Source organism: Natrix helvetica, assembly GCF_964273705.1.
Source record: "Natrix helvetica genome assembly, chromosome: 2".
Lineage (NCBI taxonomy): Eukaryota > Metazoa > Chordata > Lepidosauria > Squamata > Natricidae > Natrix > Natrix helvetica.
In genome coordinates, this window is record NC_138552.1 from 280,588,888 (window position 1) to 280,616,488 (window position 27,601).

At 44.1% G+C, this 27,601-nt stretch overlaps 2 protein-coding genes across 5 annotated transcripts in view; both read left to right on the forward strand.

Moving 5' to 3' along the window:
* The window catches only part of EIF4H (eukaryotic translation initiation factor 4H), a 28,249-nt gene extending 16,714 nt beyond the window's left edge, over positions 1 to 11,535 (forward strand). The window contains exons 3-7 of one of the 2 annotated variants that reach the window (XM_081941443.1): positions 362 to 426; positions 531 to 630; positions 4,948 to 5,016; positions 7,592 to 7,741; positions 9,493 to 11,535. In XM_081941443.1, the coding sequence (XP_081797569.1) occupies positions 362 to 426; positions 531 to 630; positions 4,948 to 5,016; positions 7,592 to 7,741; positions 9,493 to 9,629 (521 nt within the window). In that variant the 3' untranslated portion in view covers positions 9,630 to 11,535. The remainder of the gene's footprint in view (positions 1 to 361; positions 427 to 530; positions 631 to 4,947; positions 5,017 to 7,591; positions 7,742 to 9,492) is intronic. The other variant, XM_081941444.1, reaches the window with a different exon arrangement.
* A 3,612-nt stretch (positions 11,536 to 15,147) lies between these two features.
* The window catches only part of LAT2 (linker for activation of T cells family member 2), a 44,532-nt gene continuing 32,078 nt past the window's right edge, over positions 15,148 to 27,601 (forward strand). For all 3 annotated transcript variants that reach the window (XM_081941445.1, XM_081941446.1, XM_081941447.1), the window contains exon 1: positions 15,148 to 15,272. The gene's annotated coding sequence lies outside the window, so the exon portion shown is untranslated. The remainder of the gene's footprint in view (positions 15,273 to 27,601) is intronic.

Sequence of the window (27,601 nt, forward strand, 5' to 3'; positions counted from 1 at the left end):
AAATCAGTTTTATGAGAATGGTAAACTGATGATCACACGTGCACACCTAGTTTCCAGTGCCAAAATGAGAGCAGTTTTCCTGATTTTATTTAGATCTATATGCATTCATTCACACCCTTTTGAGTCAGTCTTGAGTTCTGGTGACTGCCTGGATAATTCCACAGAGCTTTCTTGGCAACATTTCCAAAACAGTCAATCATAGCCTTCTTTCTACACTGGGGAGTGACTGATCCAAATTTACTCAGCTAGCTTTGTGCCTAAGATGAGACTACAACTCACGGTCTTACATTTTCTAGCCTGGCACCTTAACCACAGAGTGTCGCTCATGTATATTTATATTTATTTATTTGTTATATTTCAGGATTTTGTTATGTAGAGTTTGATGACGTTGAGTCACTTAAAGGATCTCTGACGTTTGATGGAGCAGTAAGTATAAATATTCTTGTGAAATGTAGTTTGAACAGAGGTAACTGCTTTTGTCTGAAATCTACTTCAGAAACCATTTCTTTCTTTTTTATTCAACCCAACAGCTTTATGGCGAACGGTCGCTCCGAGTGGACATAGCTGAAGGCAGGAAACAAGACAAAGGTGGCTTCGGTTTCAGAAAAGGTGGCGGTGCAGATGACAGAGGTGACGTCCTCCATGGCTGTTCTTACACACTGCAAATTGGGATGATTGTATTCATGCCACCTTAAGCAGGCATGTCTTTGTGTTAATGTGCACTGCTGACACTTAGCATTAAGTGTCAGCAGTGCACACTGGCAATCTTCAGGCTTTTATGGAAGACATAAGTGCCTTCTAGCAGAATAAAAAAATGATTTAAAATTCAGCCTCAGAGCCAAGCAGATAAGTTCATACCATTAAGGAAATATTAGCAACTGGATGCCCTACAAAAAAATAATCTCATGACATTTCAACAATCCCTGTTAAGTAAGGCTCCCCGTTAGGAGAGCGAGTGTGCAGAGAAGCGTAATGAGAGTGGTATGGAGGAACAGGCACAAACCAGCATACAGGGACACCGAATAGTAAAAGTAATAGTATTTTACTATGTGGAAAAATAGAGGTATTCAGAGTTCATCAAACAGTCCAAGTCATACACAGTTCAGTCAGTTATCAATGTTCTCAGTTAAGGAGTGATCCTTCGAACACAGTCCAGTATCATATAATAAGTTCAGCACACAAAGTCGCTAACAGTTGCAAAACTCACAGTAACTCACCATACGTCTCAAGCAGTAACAACTGATCAGCATCTAACAAACAGAGCTAACAGTCATTCTGGCTCCATCTTATGGCTGCTTGAGGTAACAGCAACCAATCACATTACAGCAGTACTTAAAGCTACAGTACTACCATCATGGTTTATATATTGCTGACCCAACTGTTAGCTTACATTCCCAACACACCCTTCACAAGACAACTGGTTGTTCTTCCATGAAAAACTTAGGATACATGAGCAGTTGTTTTTTTAAAAAATGCATTGCTTCCCCTCAGCACTAGTTAGAAGATGATGAACATCCTGGAATCTAGGAATATTTTATTGCTAATAAGAATTTCAAGGGAGGAACTTCCAAGCAGACCAAAAGAAGTGACAAATTGAGCATAGTGTAAATTAATTAAACTAAGATTATTAAGAAGTTCACTGTTAATTTTGATCCCATAGTGATAAAGGAGGCAAAGTTATAGAATTAGAGTACATTGTTTACAGTCATCCTGACAGTCAATGTGGCCTGGTTGCCAAGTCTCCACGTTTGGCCATGCGACCACATGGGAGGGGACAACCATCAGAACCTCAAATCTGGGTCACAAGTAGACACAAACATCCTTCCTCCATAGGTCTGTTATAACCTCAAAAGGTCACTAAGTGACCAGTCATAAGTGGAAGACTACCTGTTTTGGAATTCTAATTAATATGCTTCAGTTACTTTCAATGTAATCCTAGCTACACATTCGGAAGGAAAAATATATTGTATGTTAAACTGTGGGAAAGCTTGCTAGAGATTGTTGGAGGTTCTTAAGCAAAATCAATCATTCCAGTAACAGAACTTACCCAAAGTGTGGAAAATTCTTTTTCCTCCAGTCCATGCCAATTTGGATGCAAAATTCAGAGAAGAAACAAAATATCCCAAGTATTTCAGAACATTCTGTTCCTGAAATTGTAGGTTTTTGTACATGTGCAGACATTACCCTAGACAAGTGGGCACAATTAGTTTTCTATGTCTTGAATTGTACCAAATAGCTTCTGAGGGCCCTTTCTGATCTGTGACTCTTTGGAGTTTGTGCTGTGCTTCACTTTGAGTTCCAAAAAGTCACTGCCGACATGCCGGTAAAAGACACCAATTCTTGTGTACTATGCACACAAGCCTGAATACCCTAAAGCCTCTTTTTGGAATCACTTTGAAGTGGACAGTGCTATGAATCAGTGGTCTGGTTGTTCTGTCTGTTCAAGCTCATTTGTTTTTGGAGTTAGCTCAGAGACCGGTTAAAAAAAACCCTTTTAAAGATCTGGATGTAGATTTACCTATGGTTTGTCTCCACAAAAGAGGATTTAGTGTTTCTTCCTCTTTATGTACATGCTTTGACTGGAAGGCAAATATAAGTATGTTACTGTTTAATAGAACTTTTAGTTCTGCTGATTGATTATCAAAAGTAATTCTTGGGTCTAATAGATAGTACATACAAGTGTCAGTTATATACACGATAATTACTGTATGTATATATGTACTGTATATGTATATATACCCGTGTTTCCACGAAAATAAGACAAGGTCTTATTTTCTTTTGACCCCCCGAAATAAGCGCTTGGCCTTATTTTCGAGGAGGTCTTATTATTTTTGAGGTGCAGGAGACTGTGAGCATGGTCACCTCATGGCTGCTGCTCTGTTGCAATATTTTCGGGGGAGGGATTATTTTAGTGCATGCGCTCAAAAGCCCAATTGGGCTAATTATCCGGGGAAGGCTTATTTTCGGAGAAACAGGGTATATGTATCTGTGTGTGTGTGTGTGTGTGTGTGTGTGTGTGTGTATGTATATATGTATGTATGTGTCATATATTGAGATTCTAAAATAGAAAGCAGGTAAATGATCTCTGAGTGAACAAATTAACCTCTGAACTTCCTTGAACAAATCAAGTCAAGTAGGTTTTATTGTCATTGCAACAATATACAGTACAGTACACAGTGAAATGAAACAGCGTTTCCCCAGAACCAAGGTGCTACATCAGACAACATAAATAAAAAAGAAAAAGAGCAGGACACAGGACTACATATAGCTCACAAGTATTTATGGTTCCAGTTTCTTTGTGTTGAGGAGTCTGATGGCTTGTGGAAAGAAACAGTTACACAGTCTATTTGTGCGGGCCTGAATGCTTCTGTACCTTTTTCCAGATGGCAGGAGAGTAAAGAACAATTGGCAAGCTGTTCCAAAATAGTCTGCTAATGCCCCTGCCTCTTTTGTCCAAGGCAGACGGAGATCCCAGGGCAGCATTAGCCCCCTGGAATCGTGTCTAGCACAACTGCCAAAGTTTGGTGGCATTTTTCTGCACCACGGTGAAGTTGGAAATATATAAATTGAATAATTAGTTGATTAGAAGACCTCCACGGTCTCTTCAAGCTCTGTTATTTTGTTAATAACTCTGAAATAGTTTAACCTAGGGGAGGCTTTTAGGAATAAATGAATAAATTTCCCCTCAAAATCTACGAGGAAAAAAAGAAAAAGAAAACCCTGATCTTGCTTAGGCAAAACCATCTAAAGGTTTTGAAGAGCTGCAATCCTACCCATCCAGATTCAGAAGACTCCACAAATTTATAAAATCCACGTGGGTTCTGCCGGATGGGAAAATCTATAAAGTTGGGCTTTTCTAACAGGATTGCAAAGTCTGTTGTCTTGTAGTAAAAAGTAGACAGCAACATGAATTCCAAGGCTTTCCTCTGTACTAAGTTATCAATTGCATTACCATGTTCTTTAAATCATGGATTCAGTGCAGTGTTGAACTATTTGTGGTTGACAGCATTGTTAAATAAAATGGGAATGGGCTTATTTGGCAATGTGCTCATTTCTTGGACTTGCTAATATTCCATAACTTAAGTAGATACATTGATGAGGCTTAATACTCCAAAATACCGCAACAGTGGCTGATTGAAAACTGACTGAGTTTTGCAGAAACAGGCCTCACTTTCCACCTTCATAATGAACTTAATGATTGTATGTAAATAGTTGCAATGTAACTCATAAACATGATATAAACTTTCTTTAAACTTTGATTTTCTGGGGATGCTGGCTCATCACACATTTTCTTAATTGAGGCTTGAATTATGCCTGGATATTCCCCCTTCTGTTAACCTTTCCCAGATTTTCAGATATCGGTTCTGCCGCTGATCTAGCCACATTCTCCTGCACAATACAGTTGCCAGATTTAAATGAATGCAAGGATTCTGCTGATTTAAAATGGGGGCATTTCTGACCATTGGATGCGGAACCTTCTAGAACAGTGTTGACGAACCTTTTCGGCATCAAGTGCCGATACGGGAGTGCGCATGCGCAGGAGTGCCAGAAACCGGAAGAGCAGTTCCCTGGTGCACATGTACTCACTGGAAAGCTGAACTTCTGGTTTCCGGCGTGCACATGCGTGCCAGTCTTCTGGTTTCTGGCGCACACGTGTGCACAAAGACCAGCTGGCCAGTGCACATGTGTGCACCGGAAGTTCAGCTTCCTGGCATGTGCATGCGCACCAGGGAACTGCTCTTCTGGTTTCTGGCGCTCCTGTGTGCACGAAGACCAGCTGGCCAGCACGCATGTGTGCACCAGAACCCGGAAGAGCAATAGGCGACAGCTGGCGTGCCCAGAGAGATGACTCTGCTTCTGGCACACGTGCCATGGGTTCGCCATCACGGTTCTAGAACTTCCTGCCTTCCCCTTTGACCTATGTTTGTAATGTGACTTTCTTTTTAGGTATGGGCGGAGGTATGCGGGAATCAAGAGGAGGTGGATGGGATTCCAGAGATGACTTCAGTGCTGGTAGCAGTATTTCTCTTTCTCTTTTTTTTTTACATATTAATGAATGTATTTTCAAATCTCTTGACATTTTTCCACGACATCCTGTTACCTTCTATTTGTCTTCAGGTGTTAAGACCAATAGGATGGAATTTAAAATACCACTTCCATTTTTTAAGAATATGTCAGTCCTCTCTCTTGTATGCATTAATCTTTTGTTGGAAACATTTGGTGTATATAGCTAGGCAGAGATGGACTTGGAATCCTTGAAGGCTAAATATATGAATACATTGGGTTTGATGAATGTATGTATGGTTTCTTGTGTCTTGAATTGTTTTCAAAAGAACACCTGGCTTGATTTGGATTGTAAAGCTCTAAATTATTCTGTTTTACCATCGGCAGAGCAGTTTATCTGCCTTCCTTTCCTTAGGCTATATCAGCAGTTCCCAGTCCTGTAACTAAAATTCACCAAGATAACTTCTTTGGCCGCCCCCTTTTGAAAGCATGCTCACTTTCTCATCCAGTTGGTCTTTATTTATTCAATTTCTGTAGCTGGCCATCTCAGCCAAGTGACTCTGGGTGGCATACAATTCTTACAATTTTAACTACATGGGGCAAGATCACTGTTTCTTTCCTCTAGCAATACGTATTGTCAACGGGGAAGAAAGGCCCATGCATCGTAGATTTATTTATGTCTGATGTACAGAACTGCTTCAGCTGGGCAAGCTCCGTGAGCCAAACAGAAACGTCCTCAAGAAGGCGTTGTATCCCTTTACTGCTCTTTCTCACTATGTAAAAGGAACTTATGAAATGTTTTCATATAATGCAAACTGTAAATGGTTTCCATTTTGCAGATGGGGATTTAAGGCTGTAAGCCTCGTTCCTATGCTAACATGTTGTGTTTGTGGAGGAGGTTGGCAGGAATCTAGATAATGGGCTATACCGCAGAGCAAGAAGCGGCTGGAAAATACAGCCTTATTTCTCTGCTGTACAGTACAGTTTGTGTGCTCAAATGTTTCATTCTCTCCAACCCGATGAACTTGTTTTTTTTTGCCCCTCCCCATTTATTTTCTTTTTTATCATCACTTATATGAATTCTAATTCTTCTTTAATTCAGATTGAGATTTTAGTTTAGTTTACTTTATTGTCATTGTACCTCATTCAACAAAATTAAATGCCATCTTCAGTGTACATTATAACTATAAAAATAAAAACACAAACACACATCCTTCACATTCTATCTATACCATTGAATTGGAAACCTGATATTGCATTAATATTGCACTATGCCATAGAATTCAACTTCATCAATGTGTCGGTGGTGCATCCTACCATGTTTCCACGAAAATAAGACAGGATCTTATCTTCTTTTGACACCCGCATGCGCTCAAAAGCCCAATTGGGCTTATTAACCAGGGAGGTCTTTTCGGGGTAACAGGATAATTAAGATTTAACCAGAATAGGGGCTGACAGCTAGTAGTTCAGAGGACGTTTCTTCAGTTAAAAATGCATCTAAACAAGAGCAGCAAGAAGTAGATGGTTACAGAAAGGAAACTTTCTCTCAGAAAATTCAACCTTGAAATTTATCAGAAGGCAGGAATCCTAGTTTGATTGTTGCAGTCAGAAGTCACAATCTTCAGTTTGTATTGCGGGTGCTCCCCTTGCTATATTCAACCTCACAACATCTGTATCCTAAGCACATCCTTTCTTTTATCAGGAAATTTAGTGGATCAGTTCTGGTAATCATAAAAGCAAACCTAATTAAAAAACAATTGTATGGTACAACTAAGAAAAACAGCAACACACATACATCCACAGCCATGTAATTGTATAATTGTCTTGGTGCCAGAAAAGTCACATCTCTCCCAGCAAAAGATAAGCAGTGATGGGATCTTATAGAACCGATAATGGGGATTCTGCCAGAATTGGGGGGGGGGGGGGGCGGATTTGTTCATACTCTGCTTGAATTATGGGCATCCCCTCGCCAAACTGATAGAAATGTATATAAGCCTTGGTTCACTCTCTCTCTCAGGTGGGTTGTTAATAAATGTCTATATCTTAGGGCCTTGATGGCAAACCTATGGCACGCGAAACCATGTCGCCCGGCACGCACAGCCTTGCCTGTTTGTCTTCCGGGTTTCTGGCACGCCTGATGATCCGCTGTCCTGACCAGTGCTGAAAACCAGCGTGAGCATGCGTGACAGCTAGCTGATTGTCAGGTTCACATGCGCGCCAGAACCCGGAAGTTCTGCTTTTCTGGAGTGTGATCCCTTCACACACGGCAGTGCCGAAAACTGGTCTTCGCATGCGCGATGGCCAGCTGATTGTCAGGTGCGCATCTACGCTAGAACTGAAGTTTGGCTTTTCTGGAGCGCGGCACCGATGAGAGCGAGTTCACGTGCCATGTTTTGCGTGACCTTTTTGGCACTCGGTGGTGAAAAGGTTTGCCATCACTGTCTTAGGGAGTTAAAAACCAGCTGACCTTTAGAATGCTGCTCTTCAGGAAGTTTGGGTGGTCTGGAGAAATCCTTCATGAGCAAGGTTTTTCCTGGGGCAGAGATATCAAGAGAGTTGATGCTAAATGCTATATTCTCTTCGACAGGTTTCAGAGATGATGACTTCCTAGGAGGCAGAGGTAGAACACGTCCTGGAGATCGACGAGGAGGTGCCCCACCCATGGGGGGCACAGGTCGTTTCAGGGATGGTCCACCAGTGCGTGGGTCTTCTGTGGATTTCCGAGAGCCAACAGATGGTAAGGCTGTCTTACTTTCTCTCCTGTCCCAGATAAAGAACCAACAGTTATTCAGATGTTGCTAAACTCTAAATTGTAATACCCCACTGGTGTCACCCCAGGTAGTATGGGCTAGTGGTGCCAGATGCTGGTGTTATAGCACATCTGGAGCACCATAGGTTTCTTGCCTATATTATGGCAAAATGAGATAGCTAGTTCTCAGCCCAGTTTTGTAGCCTACATTATTTAGGTGCTGTAATACAGTACAGGACTGTGCATGAACTCCATTCTCAGTACTTAAAAGGAATCCCAATGTGAATCCCACATTCAACTTCCATTACAGGTTTTAGATATTACAGGAGGATAGCCGCGGTCATATTTCATAGCGAAAAGTCACAAGGAGCTGGCTAGACTCGGGGAAATTTTCTGACATTGCCTGAGACCTTTTGATGTGTGTTAGTTTAGTTCAAATCTCTAATGTGGGGAAGCTGTAGCTCACAAAAATTGTGCCTTTTAATAAAATGTTAAGACTTCTTATGGTTTCCATTATAGATTTGTGTATCTTGAGCCATACTATGTGATTCTTCTATTAGTTGACTCATGGTAGAAGCAATAAGGGGGTGGGTGGGGGATGGAAAGAGAGGGAGTGGGGGGGAGAGAGAGATATTGATTAGTTTAGATAAGATAAAATAGCTAGATTAGATCAGATCTGTCAAACTCCCAGCCCACAGGCCAGATGCGTCACACGCTGGCGATGCCCACACCAAGTTTAGGGAAGAGGAGGGAAAGTCCCGATACGTCACCTGATGCTACTGTGACATGAGTTTGACACCCCTGAATTAGATTAGATAATTGATTTTTAATAACTTTAGGCAATGTCCATCTCATTCTCAGAGTGACTCCAATTGCTTTACTAACCCTAGTTTCACTTTTTGTGCACCCCAGATCTATTGTAGTAGATTGAGGGAAATTCTGGGATCACTTCTGATGACGTGTAAAGGGAGGAAAAAAGTCAATTTCCCTAAAATCTGATGCTCCCCGTATTGTCTTCTCCCCGAGCAGATCTGCCCTGTTGAAACTGCAGTCATGCTCTCTAGTGATGCCAACGTATAACTTTGTCATTCAGGGAGCGTTGTAACCCAAGTAATGCTGTTTTTCCCAGCCTGACGTCCTGCAGATATCATTCTGTAGACTCTCATTCTGGCTAAAAGTTCTGAGAATTGGTCCAGTACATCTGGAGGGCACCATGTCGGGCAATAATGCATGAGGGAAGTTTTCTTCAACCAGATGTCCTCCAGGCTGTGATGGGATGTAGTCTAAATAGCTAGACAGCTAGAAACAGAGAGAGAGAGAGAGAGAGAGAGAGAGGGAGGGAGGGAGAGAGAGGGAGAGAGAGAGAGAGAGAGAGAGAGAGAGAGAGAGAGAGAGAGAGAGAGAGAGAGAGAGAGAGAGAGAGAGAGAGAGAATGGATTACGTGGAGAATTGCCACTGTGGATGACACCTTGTGCTTTCATACTGCTTTAGTTTAGAAAGTGGTTTGGTTTTAGGGTGGCAGCTTTGTTCTCCCGATCCCACTTGTAATGGAATAGGCAAACTGGAGTTTTGTTGCATGAAATACCTTGCACGAGAGCCCCACCAGACGTACAGGACAGCCATAATAAGGACTGTTATCCATAATCCATAATAAGGACTACAGTTCATCCATAGCTCAGGTTGAGAAAAATAGCCATATCACCTCTCAGCTTAATCTCCTCTTCTTTTTCTTTTGGCAGAGGAAAGAGCCCAGAGGCCCAGACTTCAGCTCAAGCCCCGGACAGTCGCTACGCCCCTCAATCAAGTAGCCAATCCCAATTCTGCCATCTTTGGTGGAGCCAAGCCAAGGGAGGAAATAGTAAAGGAGCATGACTGAGGGCACTCAGGGGGCAAGAGTGGGGGAAACGGGATTGAGGGAGGGGCTGGGTGGGGGTGGGAGGAAACGCAAGGCAGCCCAGAGCGTCTCACTGAGCTCAGAACATTTAACCCCGCAGCCACCATTCCTACCATCTGACACTTGTCCTCCTTGAAACCTAAATGGAAACAAAACAAAACAAATCAAAACAAACCAGAGCTTGTGAATGCATGTCAGCTGTTAACAAGTGGTTTTTAGCACATTTTTGGCTTCGCTGTATGTAGTGCCTGCATTCTCTTAAGTTCCCCAGCCCCCGACTTCCCTCGTTCCAACCTCAGGGCTGGTTTCTAGCCGACAGAGCACCTCTTCCACAGTGGCTTTCTTTAATCCAAGGTGCTGCTTCCCTTTTCTCGTTTCTGACTCTTCTTCCCAGACCTCCGAGTCAGTCCTGCTTACTTTGTTCCCCTCTGCCTTCCACAGCGCTTCTTTGTCCGTGGCATGTTCAGTCATCCCCCAGTGACCCTCAACTCAAAAAGAATCTTGCCCAAGTGAAAACGTTGCAAAAAAAAAAACCCAAAACCCTCCTGCAACACAGATTTAAGCCACTGGGCACTTTGGAATAGATCCAAAATCAGTTTCCTCCAGGATAGTTTTAAAATGTAAACTGCAGCAAGAGCAAGAGATGCCCTCTGCTCTGGGCCCCGCTGGCACTGCACAGGGCTCTGCCTGGAGCAGAAGTTATGTGTCTGCATCTGAGTCTGGCATGAAAAATGCAGTGTGATGCATTCTTGACTTGGCCTGTGTCATTCCCACTAGTGCTTAGAGGTTGGTGCTATTGACATTTGTGCCAACTCTGTAGCACCCAGGACTTTCTTCCAACATATTTTGCATTTTATTTTATTTTTTCCACAGAATTGCTCATGGCTTTTTAACTAATTTCCTTAAATAAAGTTTTTTTTCCTCCTTTGGGAGGTTGGAGGCGCTTTGTTTTGAATGACATGGTGTCTTAACTTCACCATGTCAGCATTTTGATTCTTTCAGTATGTTTTGTGCTTTTCCTGTTCAGCTCCTCCAATAAGCAGAGGGGAGAACACCACATTGTATAGTTTCAACTGGCATCTTTTAAGAGCACGGAGGCCTAGCAAACTGAGCGGCTGATAAATGTTCATTCCCCTTGCGTCTCTGTGTGAATAAATTCTGCTGGAAAAAGCTGGATGCAGCAAGTAACTTAGAGGGAAAGAAGCACTAAACAGTGATGTAAACTTGAAGAGAAGTTTGTCACCTGCTCAGCTGTTCAGTTTGTAGGATTCGTGGCTCAGTCTGAGCAGAGTGGGAATGTCAGCAGTGCCTGATTTCAGTGCTAACATATCTTATTTGTAGCTTTGATACAAATAACAGGATAGAAACTGGCAGATATTGGAGGCTTTCTCTTTTCTGGGGCTTCTCCTTCTTTTAAATGCTAAATCTTGTCCAATTTCTAAAAACAGGTCTTTCAATTTGCAAAATTAATTAGCAGACTTCCAGGAGCAGCTTTTATTTGGATAAATAAACAAAATTAGCAAAGATCTTCATGATTTACAAAAGGGCAAATGTTTCTTTTCCTGACTTCCTTGTAATTTGGGCATATTTTTGAGAATAAGAACCATTTGTTTAACACTAACTTTCTTTAAGACATGCACTGTGTGGTTGTGTTCTAAACTAAATCCACCCAATAATCTCTCTTCCACTGTAAATAAGGAAGAACCAAGATTTTAAGAGCAAAAAACAAGATTTCTCCATGCAAGGCTCACTCAGTCGATCCATTTGATTTTTAAATGTGTAAAGAGAAATTTCCAAACACTTAACACATTCTGCTTCATGACAAAGTAAATTTATGGATATGGTATTTTGTGAATGATCTTTTAAATAAAGAAAACATTAAGTAATATTTAAGGCTGGTCTGTGTTGAAGTTTATTGGCAATTTTGGGCTAGAAGAGCTGGCTTTTACCCACAGGTTTCTTCAGTTTTCAGACTTGGGTAATGCTTGGGAGGGTTGCATAAGGTCAGTTGTTCCATTGCTGGCTTCTGAACTCAAGGTATTTTTGTGAAGTATTCATTCTTGCAATCCTTACATGTGTACCTTTCTTGATATTCTATGTCACTTTTGTACACTGGGAAAGGAGCAAATTATTTTTATTATGAGACTAATTCAAGGTCTTAAAATCGTTCAGAAGAGAAAAGAAGGTTATGTTTTTATTTATATTTTGGGTTTTTTTTTCCTGGTATAAATTTTCAGGGCAGTTGTTTGGATCCTATCAAATTGATGGCCGTGCCTGCTATGGTTCTGCCATATACAGGTAGTCCACAACTTAGGACCACAATTGAACCCAAACTTTATGTTGCTTAGCAAGACAGTTAAGTGAATTTTGCCCCATTTTATGACCTTTCTTGCCAGAGTTGTTAAGTGAATCACTGCAGGATTTGGCTCCCCCCCCCAATTGACTTTGCTCATCAGAAGGTCGCAAAAGGTGGTCACATGACCTTGGGACACAGCAATCGTCATCAATATGAACCAGTTGCCATGCCCCTGAAGTTTGATCACATGACCATGGAGGTGCTTCAATGGATGTAAGCGTGAAAAATGGTCGTAAATTCCTTTTTTTCAGTGCCATTGTAACTTCAAAGGTCATTAGATGAACTGTTGTAAGTTGAGGACTACCTGTGTGCCCCCAATTTTGAAAACACAAAAAATTATGGTGCAAGTCTGAATCGTGAAAGGGCAAGTTAAATAATGCAAAACAATCTTATAATGAGCCACCTAGTTCTGTTGTTCATTCTGAGCATACCAGTGGTCAGGCTTACAGGTGTATTGATACCTGTATAAGTGTTCTTTTTCAGGAAGAAGTCTAAGCACCACTGGTCAGAACAGCAGCCAACCAATATATTAAGGGTTGGATTAATCTGGATTTTTCAAGAAAACATTCCAAGATTTCTATTTCATCCAAGGCAGAGGGATAACCTCAACAGATGGAGATGGTTGTGGGATGGTTAAGGAGCAGATTTGGGCAGGAGAGACACCATTATCCAATGGTTAAATTCAGTACGGGGCAGTTCCTAATATATAATTTTACACATTTCGCCTAACAACTTCTTCTATAAGAAAAACACAACTTTTGTCATATTGATAGAAAAAAATTACTAGGTTAAGTTGTGAAAAAGAGGTACCTGGCATATATTCTGATTAAGGAGGAAAATGGATGACAAGGTGAGCACGTGAATGATACATGGTCTATAAAGCAACGATTTAAGTACGTGTTCTTGCACCAAACATCTAGTATCCTAAAAGTCTTGATATTCGCTGGTTTGTGAGAAATTTTAAGTCTAGTGTGGAAATCAAGTCTTCAATTTTCTCAAGGGTTGTCGGTGGCATCATCTGGAGAACTGAAAAATCCCCCCCATTTGTTTTTGTTTTTTAAATATTAACCATTGCTTATGTCCAATTTCTGTTTGTGTATTTTGTTTACAGATTATCTGATGTAGAATATAATGGGGTGTTACTGAAAGATGGTGGCATATACAGTATAGATTTTATACTCTTGTTTGTGATGGCTATGAGGTCAGGGGCAGTATGGCTGCATCTGATTGCTTTCACCCATTTAGCACCTCCCAGGGAGCACATGCAGCTTAAGGGGACTCTATAGACCAGTGATGGCGAACCTATGGCACGCGTGCCACAAGTGGCACGCGGAGCCATTTGTAAGGGCACGCGAGGCGCTGCCCTGTCAGCTGGCCAGCGCGCATGCGCGCGCTGGCCAGCTGAGTTCACTTTTTAAAAAGCTATTTTTCGCCTTCCCCAGGCTCCAGAGGCTTTATAGGAGCCTGGGGAGGGTGAAAAGAGCCTCCCCCCCCCGGATGCCCTCTGGAGGCTTCAGGGACCGTCCGGAGCCATCCCTGAAGCCTTCGGAATGCTTAAAACCACCCTCCGAGCAAACCGGAAGTTGCTCGGAGGGTGGTTTTAAGCGTTCCGAAGGCTTCAGGGATGGCTCCGGACGGTCCCTGAAGCCTCCAGAGGGCATCCGGGGGGGGGGAGGCTCTTTTCACCCTCCCCAGGCTCCTATAAAGCCTCTGGAGCCTGGGGAGGGCAAAAAAAGCATGTAAAAAGGGGGGAGCGCTCGTGCGCGCACGCACACTGGGGGAATCGTGCGTTGCATTATGGGTGCGGCACGCCCGCACACAACCCCCCCGTGCTCCCCCCACTTGTGGCACGCGAGCCAAAAAAGGTTGGCCATCGCTGCTATAGACACAGGTGATTGCTTACATACCGTATAAGATGCACTGGAGTATAAGACGCACCGGAGTATAAGACGCACCAAGATTTTGAAGAGGTAAATTTTTTAAAAAAGTTTTTGCACTCTGCAGACCTCCCAAACACTGCATGCCTCATTTTTTGGTAAAAACGGTCCATGCAGAGAGTTTGAGAAGCCTGCAAAGTGCTCCTGGGGGCTGTGGGGGGGGGATGCAAAATTGAAGAAAAAAACAGCCCGTTTTTTGTGAAAATGGGCCTGGGGTTTTTTGGCCAAAAAAAAAGGGCATGCATAGCCTTTAGGAGGCTTGTAGAGTGCCCCTGGGGGTAGGGAGGGGCAAAAATGAGGAAAAAAACAGCTCATTGTTTGCTCAGTTTTGCCCTTTCCAGCCTCCAGGAGCAATTTAGAGGCCTCCCAAACCTCTGCACATCCATTTTTGCAAAGGGGCCGGGGTTTCAGTAGGCCAAAAATGCTGTATTCGGTGTGTAAGATGCACCCAGATTTTCACCCTTTTTTTGTGGGGAAAAGGTGCGTCTTATACTCTCAAAAATACGGTATATATTTACTTTGTCGTTTTCTCCTCATATGCTAAATAAATAATACCATGCAGAAGGATGACGTTTGTGCTTCCCTGATAGCCGTGAGTGATATTAGATCTTGTAACAAAGTTCCCAGATTAGATACAGAACAGAGACAGAGATAGCATCTCAGCCTACCACAAGATACGGTTCTTGAGTCAAACATAGTGACATGATCAGTTGCGGCTAATTATGGTCACCTGTTTTTACTGTTAACTGCATCCTCAGGACTATGAAGTTTTTCTGGTTTTGTCCTTGATGCCAAAGGTTTTGTGGCAAAGATTAACAACTATCCTCCCTCTATTTTCCATATGTTTTTGGGACAATCCGTTGATTGATGAGCATATGTTTGGGTGTATTTTTCCTGAAACTTGGGGAAAAAATATTGCAAAAAATACAAGTCCTAAATCTTAAAGAATGATTACCTTTTGACTCGGCCCTTCCTTTAGAAGCTTGATGACCTACAGTAGTTGCACATTGCATTTATTAACACACCAAATTAATTCTTCCCCAATCACTTGGGCTAAGCTACCCGGCCTCTGTGAGAATTGATCAAGACAAGTTCATGTTCCAATTTTGCTACCCTGTGCCTTGTGATTTGTGAGAAAATCCTCGTCCAAACCGGAACCACAGATGTTGGGTTGAGTGAGTCACAGGTAACAGGAAGCTCGAGGCCAGCTCGCTGTTGCAGGGAGCAAGTAGCCACATAACAGCTTTGAATGTGAGACCGCTGAGTAAGAAATGGCCAGAGAGTAAAGGATCCGCAACTTCTGCCTCTTAGGAAACCTCTAAACTTTACAAGGTATGATATTCCAGCTTCTGTTTACCCTACTGGATTTTATGCTAGCCCACTTCTTTCTGGCAGAATAGACTGTAACTCGGTTCAGTTTCCCTCTAGATCACTCCTTTTTTTCCTTTTGTAAAAATTGAGCAGGGAACAAAAGTGATCCCCCAAATAACAGATATGACATTAAAAAAAACTTCAGAAAATGTCATGACGCTTGGTAGAGGTTGATGTAACAATTTGGAACTCCTATAAAACCAATATGTTTTCATTTGGCTTAATGAAACGTGATCCAGCTGTTCTTGGCTCCCCGGGATGTCTATGATAACCTTATCTTAGTTTTGTGTTTCTTTGCAGATGGGCAAATTTCTTAAAGTGATAGGCTGCACTCTGCTTATTTGTATTGTCATTTTTAAATGTTAGAGGACATTCCTTGTTTCTCCCTTTTCCCCATCTTTCCATTTCTTGCACTAAAAATATTTGTAAGTCAAAAAGTCAAGTGAGGGAGAGAAGATAACTAAAGGTATCTGATAGCAGCTGCTCAGATTAACACATTTTAGGCATCTGATGAAGTGAGCAGTGGCTCACAGGACCTTAATGCCTTTTAATAACTTGCTAATCTGAAAAGCTACCCACACTCCTGGTTCTTGGCTACCATAGACTTCCCCAGCTCTCTTAAAATATGTGACGAAGGAGTAGGTAACGGCTTGAGTTGAAGGCATGATCTCTTTGGGTTGTAACCCTCTGCCATAGTATCCTTATTAAGATGAACCTGTCAAACGCATACATGCATTTGCGTATTTATTTATATTATGCTTGCGCACTTTCTCACAAGTTATTTCCCTGAGCAGTTGCAACTCTACAGTTTGTCTTGGTTGCTCCTTTGAAGACCAAACTTCTATATAAACAAATAGTCTATAACAGTGACGCAAATTAGTGTTGCCTTTTGTTTTAATCCACAAATTCCCCAACTGCAAGGTACCATATTCTATGAAGTTTTAGAACTCTGCCATGGTATACTGTAAAAGTATTTCCATTAGGAACAACTGACTTGTCACACTGGGAGTGAATTTTTTTTCCTTCTTAATATTATGTCCTCTTTTTCAACTTTGGGGGGAGTGGCCTTCTGTTTCCACTGACTGCCTCATTAGTTTTGCAGTTGGCACACGATAACTCTGCCAAAAAGGCATCACATTTTTTTTAAAGTATTTTTAATGAGAAGCAGATAGGGTTGATGGCTGTCAGAGAATTAGCAATCTGATTAAAAGGGTTGGAAGGGACCTTGTAGGTCATCTAGTCCAACCCCCCAGCTCAAGCAGGAGATCCTACAGTCCTTTTTTGAAGATATTGTTTTTTTCAGGAGTAGATCAACATGTCTGGGGTCTTTCTGTACCTGGATTGTGTAGTTCTATAAAGTAAGAAATTGCCAAAAATGGGTGGTGGGACTTCTTACTGATCTCTTGTTTTAAACTTTACATAGAAGGTCTATGTAAGGACCTCTTGCCTGCCTTCAAATAATTGGTATGTGCTCCACTTATTATGGGTACGATAGCGCTCCTCCTTTCTAGCTCTCAATCACCAAAAATAAATCAATTTTAAAAGTATGGCTGGATTAGCAGTGAAAAATTGTCATGCTGCTGTTTCTCAGCCTTCTTACTTTATTCTTGTTTTCATAGCCACCACGATGAGCAATTCTTGATAGCTGCTGGTGGTGGCTTCATTTATTGGAAAATATTAAATCAGAGGTGTAATATTTTTGGATATCTATAGAAACACATGCTTGCAGACACCACCCACATCAGGCCTTATATTAATTTTTCCAATAAAGCACATGAATGTAATGCTAAAAATTCCTGGTCTCTCAAAAATTGTTCATTATTATTAGGCGATATACATCAGATCTCCTGCGCTTGTTAAAAACTATTTGCTGGCAGGCTGTCAAAAACCTCTCCCCAGACATCTCTTACCATTTACATTAGGGCCCAATATTATCATTTTGGTGATCGAGAATAGCAGTTATAAAGAAGAAAAGTGAAACACATAGAAAAAACGAGATATACAAAAGCTATTGCCGCAGAAAAAATGAGATATGTAAAAATTATCACCATGTCAGTTAATACTTAGTTGTGTAACCTTCATCTTGAATTACGGCCTTACGACGTCTTCCCAGGGAGCGAACCAAATCTTTTAGTTCTGCAGCTGTTACAATGTGAAACCAAGATTGAATGATTCCTCCTATTAACCGGGTTTTATTGCTGGCTAGATTTGGCTATAACTTTTCATAGAATACAGATAATTGAACAAACTTTGTCGCATTACATTCTTTATTAAGTTATCTTTCCATTGATATATGGTACTACTCCAAAACCAAATGGTGTTATTAGCCGTCAAACCTCAAAAATACAGTTTTTCCAAAAGGTTTCCACAATTTTGGCCACTACTGTAGTTAAAAAAACAGTTAAAAAGGCAGAGGGTGTGCCCTCAGCCTACCAACCATCTCCAAGATTGTATGTCATTCATAAATCCCCAAGCCTGTGTGAAGCCAGGTCTTCACACTCTTCTGAAAGTAGGGACCAGCCTCAATTCTGAGGGCAACGTGTTGTATAGGGCAGGGTTAATGGCAGAGAAAGGTCCCTTGACCTTTGCCCTTGCTTCCTTCTTCCAAGAGATGTGACTGGTCCAAAGTCACCCAGATGGCTTCGTGCCTAGGAGAGAACTAGAAATCATGACAGTTTCTAGCTTGATGCTATATCTGGATCTTTTACATGCAAATAATAGAATACATCAACCATCAATGGCTTAGTTAATCAACAGCATCTTCTCACTTTATTCCATGCTGAAATAGTTTTTTTTTCCTCCATTCCTTTTTCTCCCTTGAAATCAGAGGTGGGTTGCTCCTGGTTCAGACCGGTTCAGGTGAACCAGTAATGGCGGCGGTGGGAGGCTCCACCCACCCACCCGCTTGCTTCTGCGTATGTGCGCACACGAGCGAACCAGTAGTGAAAAAATTGGAAACTCACCACTGCTTGAAATAGCACTTAGACATATATACTGCTTTACAGTGCTTTTATGGTCCTCTCTAAGCAGTTTACAGAGTCACCCTGTTGCCCCCAACAATCTGGGTCCTCTTTTTACCCACCTCGGAAGGATGGAAGGCTGAGTCAACCTTGAGCCTGGTGGGATTCAAACTGCTGGCAGTCGGCAGTCAGCAGAATTAGCTTGCAATATTGCATTCTAACCACTGTGCCACCAAGGCTCTATAATCTATATTCCAGTAAAGAGAGGTCTGTGAGAAAATCCCCAAACCTTCAAATGATTACTAAGCTTATATTTAAATAACTTTTTAAAACTGTAGTGCAAGAGGAAAGTTGATCAGGCTGATCGTAATTTAAATACTGAACTCTACTTTGGATGGGCCCTGGGAATTTTGGGGGAGGGCAGGTTTCCTCTGAGTCATTGTTGACTCCTGGCAGCTACCCAGACAAATGTTTGCAGTTGCCCTCGCAGTCCCCTCTTATACTTGCAAAGGGGTGGGTTTCTGGTTGCCCTCCCTGGTCATGAGTTGCACAATTTCCAGCCCAAAGCTGTCATAGAAAAGTCCCTAGATTTTCTTCCTCCCTGGTATGACTCTTTGTTTCCAACTCTTTTTGTTCCCCTTGAGAGGCTGGGCCGAAGCCATGGATCATTTGTAAAGCAAAGTTTTGACTGCAGAAGTTTCCATAGGGTATCTAAATGCGGCTGAAAACCTCCTAGCTAAAACTTCTGAAGGTGCTGTCAGTCAGTGTCAATAATATCAGACTAGATCAGGGGTGTCAAACTCAAGGCCTGGGGGCCCAATCTGGCCTGTGGGACTGGAAACAGCAAAGGACCAGCTCGTGGTGTTTCTGCCGGCAAAAACAGGTTCTCAAACTCCGTTTTTAGCTGCCATGGCCTCCTTCAACCCTCTGCCAGTGAAAAAGGAGGTCGGGGCCGGGGCTCCATTTTCACTGGCAGAGGGTTGAAGGAGACCGTGGCAGCCAAAAATGGATCTCGGGAGCCCGTCACCACAGGAGCCCCCGACACGAGTGATGTCAAGCTGGCCATGCCCACCCTGGCCACGCCCACCACAGGTGCCCCCGACATGAGTGATGTCGAGCTGGCCACGCCCACCATAGGCACCCCCGACACAAGTGATGTCAAGCTGGCCATGCCCTCCCTGGTCATGCCCACCCCAACCCCTGAGGTCAAACACAACCCTGATGCGGCCCTCAACGAAATTGAGTTTGACACCCCTTGACTAGATCAACCTGGGCAGCCTCTTATTGTGTGGACTTCAGTTCCTAGAATTCTCCATCCCACGTGGCCATTATTAAGAATTCTGGGAATTCATCCCAAATATCTAATGGGCTTCTAGATAGGACACTCGAGAATTGATAAATTTAAAAATCCTGTTTCGGCTTTTGTATGCAATGTAGTAAATTAAATACTTATACTGGGGTAAGTGGGAAGGTGGATTTCCTAAACAATCTGGAGTGTCATCCATCAATCTGAATGCATTTAATCCAGTTTACCTGTTCATTTTGGAAAACCAATTCAAATAATCATTTATCAAAGATTTGCATGGCCCTTCGCAACAGACTAACTTGATTGCTTCTTTCCCCAACCTTCCATATCTGTTGGATTTTTCCTCCTCTAATTGTCCAGTTGGTCTAGCTATTTTAATTTCCATAATAGCTTTATTTTGGCACTGGAGCATAATTTGTACTTCCATTATCCCAATTAGTTTTAATATTTACTATTGGTGCATAACTGTCTCAGAACCTATATCCTTCAGCTTCACAAAACCAATATAGCATTTAAGCACAATATAGAATAATAGTATTTATTTAGTTATTGCACTAATGCACATGTTGCCCAATCAAAAATATTCCAGATGGTTTACAATAGAAAAGCAGAGACTTTAAACTTCCCTCAAATGAACTTTGGAATGTAATACAAGTGGAGAAGTAATCCCACTTTCCTCTTTTTTTACCACCATGATATACCCTGTTTCCCCAAAAAGAAGACCTCCCCAGATAATAAGCCCAATCCGGCTTCTGAGCGCATGCACTAAAATAAGCCCTCCCCTAAAACATTGCAACACAGCAGCAGCCATGAAGTGACCATGCTTTATTTAATATTTTTTAATTTAAACGCATGTGCTGCCGATCCCTGCCATTTTCAGGGGGGAAAGGGGGGTGTAACATGCCCCACATGCACCTGCCATCCACATGAAATGGCTTTGTAGAGTGGCAGAGGCCACTCCCACAAACCCTAGTTACCACGCCCCTTCTCTTAGTGGCGGCCACAAAAATAACCATTCTTAAGCAGATCCCAAAGAAAGTAAGAGATAAGAGAAGGAAATATTCCTTCTTAGCAAAAAAATTATATACCGTATTTTTCGCCCTATAAGACGCACTTTTTTACTCCAAAAAAGAGGGTGAAAATCTGGTTGCGTCTTATAGGCCGAATGTAGCCACCTGGGCTGTGGTGGGTTTCTGCTGGTTGGTCAATGAACCTGGAAGCCCCGCCCCTGTAACTCACTCGCAAGTCCATGGCATTTTTTTGCATCGGGGCTCGTCCTTCTTTTTAAGCAGGCAGCTATCAGAGAGAAGAAGGCAGCGCTTGTGCAGCCCGAATGGGAATCCTCCCATTGAAAACAGCGCTGAGTGGGGTGGGGAATCCTTGCTTTCCTCCTCTCAGGGATCTTTTGGGAAGGAAAAAGTGAGGTGGGGAATCCTCCCATTGAAAACAGCACTGAGTGGGGTGGGGAATCCTTGCTTTCCTCCTCTCAGGGATCTTTTGGGAAGGAAAAAGTGAGGTGGGGAATCCTCCCATTGAAAACAGCGCTGAGTGGGGTGGGGAATCCTTGCTTTCCTCCTCTCAGGGATCTTTTGGGAAGGAAAAAGTGAGGTGGGGAATCCTCCCATTGAAAACAGCACTGAGTGGGGTAGGGAATCCTTGCTTTCCTCCTCTCAGGGATCTTTTGGGAAGGAAAAAGTGAGGTGGGGAATCCTCCCATTGAAAACAGCACTGAGTGGGGTGGGGAATCCTCCAGTTCCTCCTCTCAGAATAGCTAAGGGAGGCTCTTCCTTCTTTTAAAGCAGGCAGCTATCAGAGAGAAAAAGGCAGCGAGGCTTCTTTTTAAGCAGGATCTTTAAGCAGGCGATCTTTAAGGGAGAGATTCTCTCTCTTCCTCCCCCCCCCCCCCCCGTTTCTCTCCCCCCTTTCCTTCCTCCTCCTTTTCCTCTTTCCCGGTTTTTCACGCTGAGCCATTGGGGGACGTCAGAGGGAGAGAGAGACGGATTGAAGGGTGCAAAGAGATGGGGGGCCTCCCATTTTGAGAAGCCTCCCTTAGCAAAATATCGCTGAGAGGAGGAACTGGAGGATTCCCCACCCCACTCAGTGCTGTTTTCAATGGGAGGATTCCCCACCTCACTTTTTCCTTCCCAAAAGATCCCTGAGAGGAGGAAAGCAAGGATTCCCCACCCCACTCAGTGCTGTTTTCAATGGGAGGATTCCCCACCTCACTTTTTCCTTCCCAAAAGATCCCTGAGAGGAAGAAAGCAAGGATTCCCCATCCCACTCAGTGCTGTTTTCAATGGGAGGATTCCCCACCTCACTTTTTCCTTCCCAAAAGATCCCTGAGAGGAGGAAAGCAAGGATTCCCCACCCCACTCAGCGCTGTTTTCAATGGGAGGATTCCCCACCTCACTTTTTCCTTCCCAAAAGATCCCTGAGGAGGAAAGCAAGGATTCCCCACCCCACTCAGTGCTGTTTTCAATGGGAGGATTCCCCACCTCACTTATTCCTTCCCAAAAGATCCCTGAGAGGAGGAAAGCAAGGATTCCCCACCCCACTCAGCACTGTTTTCAATGGGAGGATTCCCCGCCTCACTTTTTCCTTCCCAAAAGATCCCTGAGAGGAGGAAAGCAAGGATTCTCCACCCCACTCAGCGCTGTTTTCAATGGGAGGATTCCCCACCTCACTTTTTCCTTCCCAAAAGATCCCTGAGAGGAGGAAAGCAAGGATTCCCCACCCCACTCAGCGCTGTTTTCAATGGGAGGATTCCCCACCTCACTTTTTCCTTCCCAAAAGATCCCTGAGAGGAGGAAAGCAAGGATTCCCCACCCCACTCAGTGCTGTTTTCAATGGGAGGATTCCCCACCTCACTTTTTCCTTCCCAAAGATCCCTGAGAGGAGGAAAGCAAGGATTCCCCACCTCACTCAGCCCTGTTTTCAATGGGAGGCTTTTCCCCCTCTCAGCTCTTTCACTTCCCAAAAGATCTCTAAGAGGGGGAAAGGGAGCCCATCTGCGGGGGGGGGAGGGATCCCCCTCGCGTTCCTCATCCTCATCCTCATCCCGGATGGGCTGGTAAGGGGACAGAAAAGGTTGTTCTCCAGTTGGGACGGAGAGAGGGACAGACAGACAGAGACACACACACAGAGAGAGAGACACACACACACTGATTGAGTGAGTGACAGACAGACACACACACACGTACACACAGAGTGACAGACAGAGAGGAAGGGAGGAGAGAAACACAGAGAGAGAGAGGGAGGGAGAGTGAGAGACAGACAGACACACACATACAGAGTGACAGATGGAGGAGGGAGGAGAGAGAGAGAGACAGAGATACAGAGACAGACAGACAGACACACAGAAAGAATGACAGAAAGAGACAGAGAGGGGGGAGGGAGAGAGAGACAAAGAGCTACACAGAGAGAGACAGACAGACAGACAGACACACAGAGAAACAGAAAGAGAGAGAAAGAGAAAGAAAGGTAGAAAGAATGAAAAAAGAAAAGAAAAAAAAAGAAAGTGGGAGAGAGAGATGAAAGAAACAAACAAAGAAAGAAAACTTATGACCACAATTGAGCCCAAAATTGAGTGGCAATTGAGCCCAAAAATCTTTTTTTTCTAGATTTTCCTCCTTTAAAATTGGGTGCGTCTTATATTCCGGAGCGTCTTATAGGGCGAAAAATACGGTAATAACGGGGTTTGGTTTAAATGGCTGCTACCAGAAGGCATGTTGATTTTTTGGGAGAGCAGTAGAATCAGAATTAACACAGTTGCGGAAGCAGAGGCTTTCATGAAAAAACATACTGCTCTCTTAGGTGACATCGGGGATGATGTCACACAAGAAACAAAGCAGGGAGGGGCTGAGGCTCTGCCAGTGGACGGGGGGAGGATGTGACAACAAGAAGACTCAGATCACAAAAGTGAATTAAAACACTATTCTAAATGTTGTTACAATGTATTTTCAAGGAAGTGACAAAAGTAAAATGATTGAAACATATTGATGATCTTGTGTAAACTTAAAACTGCTAATATCTATGCAAAAGTTTATAGCTTTTTATTCTCCTCGCTGCGGGGAGGCGGAACCGGAGAACACTAGATGGTTCCGCCCCAGGCGCTTGATGGAACCAGACAGGTTCCAGACGGAGCTTGGGCCACCTCCTGCAGCCCTGACCCGCCCTCGGGTAGAGGACATGGTGGCCGCGTGGAATAATGCGACTACCGGGGCCTTGAACCGGGTGGCGCCTTTGCGGCCTCTCCGGCGGCAACGATCCACCCTGGCCCCTTGGTTTACCGAGGAGCTAAGGGTGATGAAGCGCCGCAAGAGATGCCTAGAGAGTCGTTGGAGATCCTCCCGAACCGAACTTGACCGAGCACAGGTACGAGCCCATTTAAGGACGTACCTAGTGGCATTGAGAACGGCCAAACGTCAATATTGTGCCGCTCTCATTGCATCCGCAGAGAACCGCCCTGCCACCCTGTTTCGGGTGTCCCGCTCTCTTCTGTTTCAGAGGCCACGGGAGGCCCCTTTACAGGGCAGGGCAGAGGAGTTTGGGAAATACCTGCAGGATAAAGTCGCTCAAATCCGGAAGGATTGGGTCCCCTTCAGTGGCCCAGTCGAGACGCCAGTGGCGAGTCTTGAGAAACCTTTTTGGGAGGAGTTTGACTTGGTTGTCATCGAGGATTTGGACAGATTGCGTGGGCGACTGCGACCTACCACATGTTTGTTGGACCCGTGTCCCTCCTGGCTTGTACTGGCATCCTGGGAGGTTACACGCGACTGGCTCCTGGACCTAGTGAACGCTTCGTTGGGTGAGGGGTCTCTCCCGGCCGCCTTGAAAGAGGCGGTGGTGAGACCCTTGCTCAAGAAGCCTTCCCTGGACCCTATGGAGCTGGTCAATTATCGTCCTGTCTCCAACCTTCCCTTTTTGGCGAAGGTTGTGGAGAGTGTGGTGGCTTCTCAGTTTCCATGACATCTGGAGGAGAATGATTATCTAGACCCGCGCCAGTCCGGCTTTCGCCCTGGGCACAGCACTGAGACGGCCTTGGTCGCGTTGGTAGATGATCTCTGGAGGGCCAGAGATAGGGGCTGTTCCTCTATCCTGGTCCTATTAGACCTCTCGGCGGCTTTTGATACCATCGACCATGGTATCCTGTTGCACCGACTGGAGGGGTTGGGGATCCGGGGCACCGTCTTGCGGTGGTTCGGCTCCTACCTCTCCGGCAGGACGCAACGTGTGTTGGCAGGAGAGCAGAGGTCGACCCTAAGCCCCCTCATCTGTGGGGTGCCACAGGGGTCGGTCCTCTCGCCACTCCTGTTCAACACATACATGAAGCCGCTGGGTGAGATCATCCGTGGTTTTGGGGTGGGATACCACCTGTACGCTGATGATACTCAGCTGTACATTTCCACCCCGAACCACCCCAACGAGGCCGTCGAAGTGATGTCCCGGTGTGTGGAAGCCGTACGGGTCTGGATGGATGACAACCGACTCAGGCTCAACCCTTCCAAGACGGAGTGGCTGTGGGTTCCGGCTCCCCGGTTCAACCAGATAATTCCATCTCTGGCCATTGGGGGCATTCAACTCGCCCCCGTGGAGCGGGCGCGCAATTTGGGCGTCCTCCTGGATGCCAAGCTGTCCATGGATGAACATGTGACAGCCGTGGCCAGGGGGGCGTTCCATCAGGTTCGCCTGGTGCGCCAATTGCGCCCCCTATTGGACCGGGACGCTCTACGCACAGTCACCCATGCGCTGGTGACGTCTCGCCTGGACTACTGTAACGCTCTCTACATGGGGCTTCCCTTGAAATGCACTCGGAGACTACAGTTGGTCCAGAATGCGGCCGCGCGGGTGATTATGGGGAGCACCAGGTACTCCCATGTGACACCACACCTGCGCGAGCTGCACTGGCTTCCTGTGGTCTATCGAGTGCGTTTCAAGGTTTTGATTACGATCTTTAAAGCGCTCCATGGCTCAGGACCTAGTTACCTGCGGGACCGTATTCTGCCCCATACATCCCTACGACCTATTCGCTCGCACAGAGAGGGACTTCTCCAGGTGCCGTCCACTAGACAATGCCATGGGGCGGCGCCTAGGAGCAGAGCCTTCTCTGTGGCGGGCCCAGCCCTGTGGAATGACCTCCCCCCGGATATTAGGACCACTACAGACCTCCGCTCCTTCCGTGTTAAGCTCAAGACCCACCTTTTTCAAATATCTGGCCTGGCCCAACCATAACTTCGTTACGCTCCTGAGGGGTTTTTAATTTAGCAATTTTATTTAGGGGATTTTAAACTGTGTTTTAACTGTGTTTTTAGCTGTGTTTATTGTCTTTCACTTACAAGTCTACTCTCCTCCATGCACAAATGTAATTGTCCTTGTTTTTTCGTATGTATGTGTGTCCTATGTGTATTTTATCCTTTTGATTGTACGCCGCCCCGAGTCCTTCGGGAGAGGGTTGCGGCTAATCAAATAAAATTTGATTTGATTTGATTTGATTCCTCCTTTTTGTAAAAGTTGCAAGACCCGGGGGGGGGGCTTCTCTCCCCCCCCCCCCGATGTAGCTGTCAAAATGTTCCATAACCTGTCAACCCCTTTTCCCTTGTAAAACTTTTAAAATCAATAAAAAAATTTTGACAACACATGAAATGGCTTTGTAGAGGCCGCAGAGGCCACTCCCACAAACCCTAGTTACCACGCCCCTTCTCTTAGTGGCGGCCACCAAAAGAGTGGCAGGCCCAGTGACACTAGGGCTGGTAAGAGTGTATCAGAAACAGAGTCATAACTTCCGACCCTCTGGATCAGCTGATCCGCGGGCCAAGGTTAAGGGGCCTCCTGCACCTCAAAAATAATAAGACCTCCCCAAAAATAAGGCCAAGCATTTATTTCGGGGGTCAAAAGAAAATATTTATGAGGAAACACGGTAGCTTCTTAAACATGGACATATAGTTGAGTTCAAACACATCCATTTTTCAGTTTCAACCATTGTTGATCTAAGAATCTCTTCTGTCACTCTTCGTAGAGTGGAGTTTCTTCATAAACCAGGCAACAAGAGATCAAGCATCTCATTTAATGTCCTTGTGCCCCCCTCCCCCAATAAGATGAACGGTGACAGTTCCTGCCCAATCAATCAAAAACTCAAAGGGACAATTAAGATGCTGGGCAGAATATCCTAACGATTCCCATTCCTACAGATGTCAAACATGCTGAGAAAATGCATAGTGACCAGCAAGTGATCTGACCGTGATAAAGGAGTGAACACAATGTCCATCTTCACGTCACTTACCATCTTCTCTCTGAAAGCCATCTCTCATCTTCATCTTCTCCATCTTCTCTTATGAAAGCCAGAACTGTGCGCCTTTATACAAAGGGTACAATACTGCCTTCAACAAGACCACGGAGGCCATAAAATCACGAACCTGCCCAGATTCCATACTAAGGACATAGCCATTGAAATCTCCTAGCACTAGAGGTTCAGCACCAGGCTATTTATAAGATCTAGAAAATCAAGTATAGCTGTTGCTGGGCTCCAATTTGATCCTCTGTTCTGGACCAACTTTATAACAAACTCTCACCCAGTCACCCATGTTCAGCATATCTAGTCAAAGCCAAAGTTTGGAAAAAAATCACCACCTTTAGAAAAGCGTTTCTAAAGACTTTTAAAGCACTACTTTACAACCTTACCTTTATCCTTTTACCTTTATTTTGATTTTTATACCGCCCCCTCTCCCCAAAGGGACTCGGGGCGGTGTACAGTCAAATGAAATAAATAAAATGGACTACAAACATGCAAACATAAAAACATAGAAGAGGAGGCAATACAACACTGTACAGGTAAAGCAGATAAAAACAGTATATAAACAATCCTAAAAAATACCCAGTTAAAATTACCCAGTTAAAATATATCTGCCAAGAGGTATAGTGAAGTTATGAATGGTCCAGGCCGGCTAAACGGAACAGGTGAGTCTTCAGTTTTCGTCGAAAGGAGAGAAAGTCGGTGATGGTTCTGATACCTGACAGCTGAGCTGCTT